Source organism: Oryzias melastigma, linkage group LG15 (assembly GCF_002922805.2).
Source record: "Oryzias melastigma strain HK-1 linkage group LG15, ASM292280v2, whole genome shotgun sequence".
NCBI lineage: Eukaryota > Metazoa > Chordata > Actinopteri > Beloniformes > Adrianichthyidae > Oryzias > Oryzias melastigma.
Genome location: NC_050526.1, coordinates 16298806 through 16309882, shown reverse-complemented (window position 1 = coordinate 16309882; position 11077 = coordinate 16298806). Strand labels below are relative to the sequence as shown.

The window sequence follows — 11077 nt, the reverse complement described above, 5'->3', positions numbered from 1 at the left end:
CTAAAGCCCAGTCCTGACCGGTGAGAACGGTTTCCGTAGAAACGATGACTCAGACCGACTCGGACCAATCACTGCTTTCTGGTTTCTGGTTCCAACATGGTGACGTCCGTATTGCGGCGACTTAACCGGCTTCATTGGGTTGGAGCCGGAAGTAAACCTACTACAACAGGTGATGTCAGACTCACTCAGTCCAGTTCTCATATACAGTCATTGAGTAAAAAAAATGAAGGTGAACGTTGTTAACTGGTGGAAATTAAGAACAGAGGAACCGTGTTGTGCAACAGGGACTCAAACCAGAGATGTTGTCATAGTAGAATTGTATATTTTCATAGGATATAAGTCAAGTTTATTTATGGCATAGTTTAGTTAGGGGTGCAAGTTACACTTAAGACCATCTTATGTCCTTTTTAAAAGAGAAATATCAGCCAATATATTTGTTATTTTTCCACTGTCAACCACTGGAGGGCACTGCAAGTGGGTGTATTCGCTACTGACAGCACCACAGAAGAAGAAGAGAGCTCTTTGTAGAGCTCTTCAAAATGAAAAAATAAAGGCTGATGTCTCTGCATCATTAGTGTCTTCCGCTCTTTGTAAATGAGATATACAGTCAATGCTTCAATATAACGAGACAAAAAAAACATTGAATATGACATAGCGCAAATTTGATACATGAATCGGATTTGATGTGAACGCAGCATTACGCCGGATTTATTCAAAAGAAATGCACTGTTCTGACATTCAGACTTTGCCGTTTTTCTTTTTATTATCCATTTTTGGCATAACATTTGGTATTTGTTATAAAAAGGAAAAACAGAAAAACTGCAGTAGATTCTGACCAGTGCTGGTCTAACGGAGCTGTGCTTTTACGCTGAAATAATGCTGCTGGTGCGCTTTTATTTTTGAGGGGTGAAAAGGGGAAGTGTTTTCTCTCTTCTTTGAGGGTTGAATGACAGAGCTGCACTTTTGTTTTTAGTGTGAAAACTGCACAAGCGGAGAAGACCTGAAGGTGCTGCGTTCATGTAAAATTCCATTTAGATCTAACAAAACGTTTTCACTCCTGTTATTTTGAGTCGTGGCGCTTTAGGTTGCTTGGAAATTGATTGTGGGCTACGACTGCTGCCCTCACAGTAACGCGCCAAGCTTCCCAAACGCAGAACGGACTTGGAGGAACCAGCTACTTCTTGTGAGCAGCATCATGAAGCTGCAGGACGCTCTGACCCTCACAGTTCTTCAGAGAGGTCGGGTTCTACCTGCAGGCTCAGCTGGCCCGGCCCGTTTAGCTGTCATGTTTGTGCTTATGAATGTTTTATTACGGCAGCTGCTCTTGAATCAGAACCTCCACAGAAAGAGGCGGAGCATTTGGAACCACTGAAAGACCTGGTGGGCGGGGCTTCTTAACACACTCTAGATCACATGTCAAAGTCAAGGCCCGGGGGCCAGAACCGGCCCTCCAGGTAATTTTATTTTGTTGTTAACGGTCCGATTTTATCTTCTGCTTACTTCTAACTTGTATGACGAAATATATTTTTATGGAGAGTAAAATATTAAAGTTATTTAAGGTTTAAGTTGACTTATTCTGGAATAATATTCCTGCCTTTTTATTTAATTATGTTAAAAAGTTACAGTTTTAAAGTCTTAAAAATTGACATTCTGCTGGTGTTTTGGACTATTTTGGCATTTACTAAGATTTTTTAGGCTGTTTTAGGAGTTTAGCTAATATTTTAGCAACATGCTAGCTATTTTGGCAAATTTTCAGCTTTTTTTTAGTTCATTTTGAAGTTTAGCTATTTTTTTTCAGCTACACGGTAGCTGTTTTGGATAACCGAAGTTTTTCTTGTTTTGTTTAGGCTAATTTGGCATTTAGCTAATATTTGAGCTGGCTATCAGCTTCAACGTTTTCAGCGGCCAAATTCAGCTTCCAGCATTCACACTAGTATCATCACAGGTAATACTACATATCTAGTTGATAATTATGTTAAAAAGTTAAATTTTCACCGTTTTAAAAATGCAGATTTAGAGTTCAGTAAATGTTTATCCTGTTCGGCCCGTGACCTCAGGTGTGTTTTGGATCTTGGCCCGTGTGTGATTGAGTTTGACACTCCAGTTCTGAATCCTCAGGTTAAGCAGAGGAGGCCCGTGTACGTACCGACTGCCCTTAAAGCTCATGCCACAGTGGGGGCAGGTGTAGCGGGCCTCTTGGTGGGTGGGCTCTAGAGCTCGCTTGGCGGCAGGTGGTGTCCCGGCTTTGCCCGTGTGCGTCTGCTGGTGGCGGTACAGGCTGGAGGCGTGGCTGTAGCTCTTGCCGCAGAAGCTGCAGCGGTACTGCCGCTCCACTGGCTCGTAGTCCGCCTGGTCCGAGTCCACCCCGCCGTCCAGGTGGCTGCTCCCCGCCTCCAGCAGAACCTCGTGCTCCACCTGCGAGCACTCGTCGTCCTCGTCAGAGTCCGTCTTTATCTCCACGCTCTGCTCCGTCACCTCGCAGGGGTACACCTCCTCGTACGGCGCGAAGAAGGCCTCGTCCGTTTCGATCTTCAGCTGCTCGGCCGTCAGGTCTCCGGGCTCGTCCGAGTCCTTCTTCACGCAGGAGATGGTGAACTTGGAGCCCACCTCCGCCCACTTCACCACGTACTCGATGGGCTGCGTGTCCAGCTCCACCGTGATGAAGTCTGCGCCCAGAGCGTCCGACTCCGACACCGCCAGCTCCACCTCAGAGTCCTCCATGCTGTACGGGCCAAGAGGCTGAAGAGCTGCAACCTGCAGAAACACACAGCCGTTAGTGATCTACGGCCAGAGAGGTTCTGGTGGTCCAGCTCAGAACCTGGAACAGACTAAGTCAGAACCTGCACACTAAAGTTGGGCAAACAAAACCAGAACGCTAAAGTCTGGACCTGCTGTGGTTCTCCAGAACCTCCACCTGAGATCAGAAGGACAAAAGATTCTGCAACTCAGGCTGAAGGAGGTTCTATCCCACCAGAACCAAAGTCCACATGGTCTCCAAGACAGAACCACCCACAGAAACAAGAAGTACAACTTTAACATGTCAATGCTTCTGGAAAAAAAAATACAATTTCGGGTCGACCAGAAACATAAAGCCTGCAGAACGAGTTCTAACAGAACCTGAATCCTGTAAGGAGAACCCAGTAATCGGGTTACTGCCGGACACTGAACCACAGCTGCTGGATGGCTGATGGATTCTCCAGCAGAACTTCACGATGGACCGGTTCTGTTATAAATCAAAGGACTCGAAGAAGCAGAACCAGAGGATCCTCACAGCTGCCAGTTTTTCACTGCGGTCAGTGACGTCACCACAAACGGACTGATCGCCTTGCAGTGTCACGTGACTTCCGTCTGTAAAAACACACCCGCGGGCTCGGAACCGGAGCGCCGAACCCCTTTATCTCCTTAGCGATTCACAAGCACGACCGGTACCCCAACGTCACGCAGGTTCAGTACCGAATCAGCGGGGCTGACCGCCTATGCACGGTTACCGCGCAGCCGCAATAGGCGCCGCCGGGACATCCATCATTCCGAGCCCCTAACCCCCGCGTGCAGCTCACGCGCTCAGCGCCAGTTGGCCGAAACCCTCGCGGGGTTCTGGTGCGCACAGACGGACCGAACCTGCGGCTGGGCGGCGTCCAGCGCGCGCGGCAGGAAAATGGAGGTTCCTGCTGTGGAGTTCCGGCTGTCAGCGGGGAGGAAGCGGCGATTACCGCCAAAATAAGAGAGCGGGCCGCCGAACCGTGGCCCGGTTCGGTCACTTACAGAGACACAGGCGCGGCGGAACCACCGCGGACGTCACAATGCTCAGGAAGCTGAGGACGTGGACACAAAGCATTGTGGGAAAGGATTAAATGGTCGCGAACACCGGAAAGAGGGCAGATTGCCTTTCACAATACGATCACGCAATATTTACCGGAAACTACAAAATAAAAGCATGGACAGTTATAATAATAAAATAATAATAATAATAATGGTAATAAACACCCCAAAATGCAGAGGAGTGTTAATTTTAAAGCTAAAATTCAATGTTTCTATAAACAAATCAACAAAATAAGAGTCTACATTTCACGAAAAAGCAACTGAGGGAAATATTTAATGGAGCTCACAGTGATCCAAACATAGATCAATCGGAAAGAAACAAATATATATATATATACATATAAAGTTTAAACGAAAAGTTTCATATTTCCCCTGATAACATATTTGATTTTGGCAGATGCAGCTCTCTCCTGTTCACGTGAACCTGACAGGTGAGTCCTACGTTTCACCTGAGGGAGATCCTGGGTGAGCAGTAGACCTTAGAAATGGTTTCGTGTTTCTCCCGGGTGAACCAGTGGAGCCCGGAGAGCTGCGGTCCAATTCTGCCATTAACCAGAACCACGATTTTTACGATTATGGTAAACAGCCGCCATTAGAGCAGGCACGTTCAGCCTCATCACAAACCCGATCAATTAGGAAGGAGCTTGTCCCGGTTATGGTCGGTTATGACGTTCAGCAGCAAAAATCACCTGAACTTCCTGTTCGGTCTGCACTCTCCGGGCCGGCCGGGGTGAACTCCGGCCCGAACACAATGAGCAGAGGAGGACGGTGAGTGATGGAGGACAGAAGGAGGACGGTCAGGAGGAAAGAAGGAAAAAATGAGCTGACCTGAGGAGGGAGGGGCAGTGGGAGATATCCGGGTCCGTGTCGCAGTCCGCCTCGTCCGGTTCCAAGCCTTTGCCGGTGCCGAACGCTCACTTCCGGCCCGGAGACGCTGGTTCCAGTTTCGAGCAATTACACCCAGAATGCGCCTGCGCCCTACGCCGCGCGCGCTGCCTCCCCGTGCCACTGTCCCCGTCTCACGCAGGCACCTACAGATGAGCCTGGAACGGCTCGGTTCGGTACCCTTTGACGTCGTGAGTCGGTACCGCGATCACATCCCAGCTGAAGCTGGAAGGCGACGACGCTCCTGCGGAGAGAAGCGGCAAGACGCTGCTGCGGCACAGGGACGCGGTAGCTGCTCGGCCCGCCTCCTCTCCTGAGTGCTGATTGGCTGATCGACGGCGCAGCCCGCGCCCCATTGGTCAGCTGCTGAAGTTGAAAGTCAAAAACCATCGCTCGCTGTCGTAAAGACTCAGAAGATGTCGCCACAGACTTAATGAAAAAGATGAATTCAGGATTTCAGTTTAATCAAATTTTACTAATTAAAATAAATAAAGAATGTTATTTACAAAATGTAAACTTCTTAAATAAACTTTATTGACAAACAGTGCACATACAGAACATAATTCATGACTATATCTGGTGTAAATTAGTTTGACTAAAATAACAACAAATTATTGAACTTGCCAGTGGTTGAAAAACACTAAAATAAAAAATTAAATTATATTTGACAACCCCCTTTTTTCCTCCGTTTTTGCAATAATAAATATGTTATTATTTATTAATATAGATGCAACCAGGATCCATTGATGAAAATGATTTACTTCTCCTGGTATTCACATTATAAATTAGCACAAGGCTGCCATCTAAAGGACAACAGGTGGTAGTTGGAAATTTACATTCACCACTGTATTAGGGACACCACCTTGCCAGCACCAGGTTGGACCCCTTCTGCCTTCAAAAATGCCCTAAATCCTTGGTGGCATAGATTCAACATCCATGATGCCGTTCTCCCGTTCCACCACATTCCAAAGGTTCTATTGGGTTCTGGTGACTGTGGAGGCAATTAGAGTCCAGAGAAGTCATTCTCCTGTTCAAGAAAATAGTCTGATTCAATTCAATTGTATTTATATAGCCCAATGTCACAAAAGAATTGCCTCATTGGGCTTCACAATGGTAATTTTACAGAAGGAGAAGGTCAGTCATAAAATATAAACAATAACTAAAAACTAAACAGACAAAATAAAACCGTTTGTCCCTGCCCTTAGATCCTCCTTCCCAGTACAGAAGAACTCCTATAAAAACCTGATTCAGGAAAAAAAGAAGAAACTACAGGGATGTCCACATGAAGGAGAGATCATACATACTTTTATAAGTTAGAAGCTCAAGATAACATCGGGTCATTAATAGCAATAAAATAGAATTACCTGGAGGGCCGGATAGAATTACCTGGAGGGCCGGATTCGGCCCCCGGGTCTTGACTTTGACACGTCCTGTAAAGGGTTCACCTGAGAAAAACTATTTATCAACATTTTCATGGAAACACAATAAAGATGTTTTTTAAATGGGGTACAAATCTTTTCAGAAACATTGTGTGGAATGACTCAAGCAATGACATGAAAATGATTACTTGTATGAACATTAACTATTCAACCAGACATGACAGAGGGGATCATTTTGCAGATATTTGTTCTTACTCAAAGGTTTTCATGTATCCTTTGGTATTGGATGAAATGAACATGAAGCTGACACTATGTTGTATCCAAACACTACATGTTGTGGAGGTTGTACTAATTGTTGTTTTAATTCTATTTTAAGAAATGCACCAAGACGACGAGAAAAACTGTAAACTGATGAATAGCAGCTCAGGTTTCATCTGAGCAAACCCTGAAGTCTTAGTCAAGTCTCAAGATAAAACATAATCTGGTCAAGTTTTTCATCAGTATTTGTGGAAGTCTCATAATTAGAACCTCAGGATCCTCGGTCCAGTTCTTGGTTTTGACCAAGAGTTTGTCAGAACATTTCTGATCCCATTCTAGATCCTTAATAGCCCGAATCTATTAATATTTGATATTAAGTCCTGAACCGAATATTGATAATTCATGTAGAGAAAATGTTATGGTCGAGCCAGGGTGGGATTATATAAGTTCGCTTCCTTCCACTCCCTTTCAACTTGTGATTCATTAAGTGATATTTCATGTATTATGACCTGATTGCTTGAAATAAACCATTTCATTCCTCTGAGCAGCAGGCGGCGCTGTCGCTCCACTGCTGGACCGCTCAGAAGTTCCTCATCTGCCACAAAGGAAGAAAACATTGAACAAATCTTTACATTTTCACCTTGTAGCCGTGTTTACTGACAGAACAACACACGGGTCAGAAGTCCTTCCGAAGCGTGGACACATTTTCTGGTATTGATCCAGAACCAAAGTCCAGCTTGGGGACCTGCAGCAGAACACGTGTGAGCTGGACTTCGGGTTCTCTGACACCCTCAGAGCTGATCGTTTCCATGGTAACCAAATGATCCGACCATCAGAGTTTAAAGCTGCTCCAAAATGTCCCGAGAGACTCCAGAGGAGCCGCCAACGACTTCAGATCAGAATGAACCACGTCTGAAGACCAGAAAGATGATTAAGGATGAAGCCCTGCATGGAGGTATGGAGGATGAAACAAACTGAAGAGAAGCTTGAACCTGAACTTGGTCTAAGGATCTGAGGACCAAATCTGGAATCTTTGACAGAAGCTTCAATGCAGCTTTTGTGATTCTCTCACTGATCATTTCACTTAAACATCAACCAACCACAGTGGTGACACCATCATCCCCTCCCTACAGCTGAGATTATCCACATCAGGGATGGGCAGTTCCTGTGTCTGCATGATTTCCAAGGATCTTTGCTCTACTCCTTACCTGGTTCAGGTGTGACCAGCCAATTAAAACATGCCAGAGCAGAGAATGTTGGAAAACATGCAGGAATAGAGCCCTCTGTATAAACTCTGATCTAGATAGATCAGAAATGATCACAGCAGATTCTGGAAACCCAACAGACACAAACTTGGAGAACATCTTAGAACTAAAACTCCTAGCAGAAGATTGACTATAGTTCCCTCAAGGTTAACCCTTTAACACCTGAGACGACACTTAAACTTAAAATCTTACTTTACATACTTTAACTTTTGAATTGTTATCGAGATCTACGTAATTCCAGTAGAAAGCAGCTTTTCTCCTTCAGAATATAGTGGAATTACGTTGATCCCATTAACAATTGAAAAGTTAAAGTAAAAGTTCAGGTGTCAAAGGGTTATGGCAGGAGTGTCAAACTCAATCACACAAGGGGACAAAATAAAAAAACCTTAGGTCACGGTGCGAACAAAAAACATTTAATGAACACTAAAACTACATTTTAAAACTTTAAAACTGTAACTTTTTAGCATAATTATACAGCATTACCTGCAATCATGCTACTGTGAATGCTGTAAGCTGAATTTGGCCGCTGAAGATGCTGAAATTAATAGCTGAAAACGCCGAAGCAGATGGCCAGCTAAAATGTTAGCTAAAGGCCAAATTAGCCTAAAAAAGTATTTAAAAAATAGCTAAACTTCAAAATGAAAAAAACAAAATTTGCCAAAACAGCTAGTATGTAACTGAAATATTATCTAAACTTCAAGATAGCTTTAAAAAACAGAAAAGTCCAAATTTTCCAAAATAGCCAGCGTGTAAATATTAGCTAAACTCCAAAATACCCTTAAAAAAATTAAAAAGTCCAAATTAGCCAAAATGGCTAGCTTGTAAATATTAGAAACTTTAAAACTGTAACGTTTTAACATAATTATGAATCATAAAAAGGCAGGAATATTATTCAAGAGTAAATCAACTTAAACCTTAAATAACTCGGCCCTTGATTTCGACACATTTGGGTGAAGGAGATCAGAGCTTCATCGTTTCTACATCGTCTTTCCAGACTTTCTAAAATCTGCAGGTGTTCCATCCATCTCCTTGACCGCTTCTTCCCTTTCGGGGTCGCGGGGGTGCCGGAGCCTATCCTGGCTACCGATGGGCGAAGGCGGGGTACACCCTCGACAGGTCGCCAGTCTGTCGCAGGGCATCTGCAGGTGTTTTAAAAGCTTTATGTTCACAGATGTTCAAAACTTTTTTTGGTTTTGTCTGTCTCGGGGGGCCTCTACAGCCAGCAGCCCCTGTGATGTCACAGCTCCGTCTATCAGACCCCCCAGTGGTGGGTGTGGCCTGAGCGCCCCGTAAACAGAAGGTTTATCAGCCTGTTCCATGTGCTCATGAGTTATCATTATGTCATGAGCGTGCACGTGTGTCGGCGTGCAGGAAGACTCATCCCTGCGGTCAACCATCGCCACAACTGAACCAAAAGCGTCCCCTCCCCAGTAGAGCGGTGAGCTGCAGCACAACGAAAGTCTTTTTTTAGAGTTTTGTTTAGACCTGCAACCACAGAAATGAAACCACAGATTTTCCGTCTCAAAGTGATTCTACACTTCCTCACTGATCTGCAGATGAGCAGGAAGAGATGAGAGAGCTGGAAACAAGAACAGGAGAAACATCAACACATTAAACATAAGAAAACAGAGAAAGAAGGTTAAAGGAAACTCAGAAAAGAAAATAAGATTGTAAAAAAATACAAAAGACAGCAAGAGAAAACAGAAAAAACAGATGAAAGCTGGAAATGGAACAAGGTGGAAACAGAAGAACATAAAACGAGGTGAGAACAGGAAACGATGATAAAAATGGAATAAGAGAAAAGAAAAAAATAAAGTGGTAAATATAAACAATAAAAATTAACAGGTTGGGAAGGGGATCCAAGAAATACGAGGAAAAAGACTGAAAATAAAAAAAATAAAGACAAACTGAGTGAAAATGGAAATAAGTTTATAAAGATGTTAAATGGTGAGAAATTCTCTTTGAAACAAAAAAGAAAAGAAACAAATGTAGTTCTACACAACATTGCCAAGACAAAAGCAAAAGAGGAAAAGCAAACTTAGGTGAGATCAGGAATAAAAGAATGACGGGGAAGAAACTAAGCAGCAAGGAAAAACCAAATCAATATTTAAAACAGAAGAAAAACAAAAGTGTTTATTAAATAAGAATGAGAAACATGGAAGGAAAAAAGAAAAAACAAAATGAAAGGAAACCTACAAGGAAGAAAAAATGGAGACAGAAAATAAAAAACAAATTCAAATTTGATCAATAAAGCAGTTTTTATGAAACAACAAACTTTTTTACAGGTTTAAAATAATTAAAAAATAAACATATAAAATGCCTTCAACCTCCTGACCTCAAAGAGAGACATCAAATGAATCATGAATAAAACTCAAAGAGTAAATAGATGTGGAAACACGGCCTGATTTTGATAAGAGGATGTGATGTTTTGGGGAATCGTCCACGCCAGACGCCGACCATGGACGCCATCGTGGTGAAACCGGCTGATCAAGGCAAACAGCCCGACCCGGAATATGATTGGACAATATTTGGAGGATCCCCCGAAGGATAATACTGGAGCTAAAACATCTAAAGAAAGCAAAATACTGCAAAAGTAAAAGCAGATATTGATAATCAAATAAATTAATAAGTAGGAGTAGTGGACGGAACATAATTGGGGGCTCGTCCGGGATCAAAAAGTACATCGTGATTGTAGAAACAATTTAGTAACAGAAAAAAAATACTGCAAAGATTAACATATAAAATGTTTCTAAATTGAGTCTTCTTTTAAAAACACGTCGAGTCTCTGAGGTTCAACAGGAAACGCCCATAAGGACTTCAAGAGGCCTCGCCATCACTTCACCTCAGGAAGACCTAAGAGCCTGAAGACGACCTCAGGATCCACGAGGGTTCACACTAGTGCTGGGCCATAGAAAAGTGTCCATCATTTCTCTTCTATCCTTTTTATTTGTTCTTATTGCTGAACTTTTGTGCTAAAATGTGTTTTTCTACAAATAAACTTGAAACTCTTAAAGAAAAGTTTCTCATTTGTGGCGATTCAGTTACATGTCACTTAAAATACAGTCATGAGAAAGTAAATAAGGACATTTTTGACCATTTTCTCGTGGAATAACTGAAAATACACTTTATTGTGGTATATCATTACATTTATTGTGAAATAAAATAATTAATATTGTGATATACAATCTTTTCCTGTATCGTCCAGGATTAGAAAGATATGAATCCCAAAACCACAAAAACATTTATAAACCAATAACTTTAAAATGCACAGGGAGCCGACGCAGCGATTTGATGGCTGTGGCGTGTTCCCGCCTCCTGGTCCTCGTCGCACGCGTGCAGCTGAGTTCTGAGTAAATGAAGGTTTGATATTCGAGCAGAGAACAGAGCTTCAACATAATTTAATCTGCTGGAAGTAAAAGCAGGAATTAGCAACTCTGTGCTGGAAAAAGAGAGAAATAAGATAATTTTTGT

At 43.0% G+C, this 11077-nt stretch overlaps 1 protein-coding gene and 1 long non-coding RNA gene across 2 annotated transcripts in view; one reads left to right on the top strand and one right to left on the bottom strand.

Moving 5' to 3' along the window:
- LOC112161811 (zinc finger protein 221) overlaps positions 1 to 5060 on the bottom strand; it is a 7292-nt gene extending 2232 nt beyond the window's left edge. The window contains exons 1-3 of the mRNA XM_024297273.1: positions 4855 to 5060; positions 3619 to 3757; positions 2147 to 2754 (exon numbers count right to left, since the gene is read on the bottom strand). Of these exons, the coding sequence (XP_024153041.1) occupies positions 2147 to 2754; positions 3619 to 3757; positions 4855 to 5060 (953 nt within the window). The remainder of the gene's footprint in view (positions 1 to 2146; positions 2755 to 3618; positions 3758 to 4854) is intronic.
- Positions 5061 to 8470: 3410 nt separating this feature from the next.
- LOC118599750 lies at positions 8471 to 9787 on the top strand. The gene is made up of 2 exons (XR_004949244.1): positions 8471 to 9044; positions 9163 to 9787. It is a non-coding gene; the product is annotated as an uncharacterized LOC118599750 (long non-coding RNA).
- Positions 9788 to 11077: the final 1290 nt, after the last annotated feature.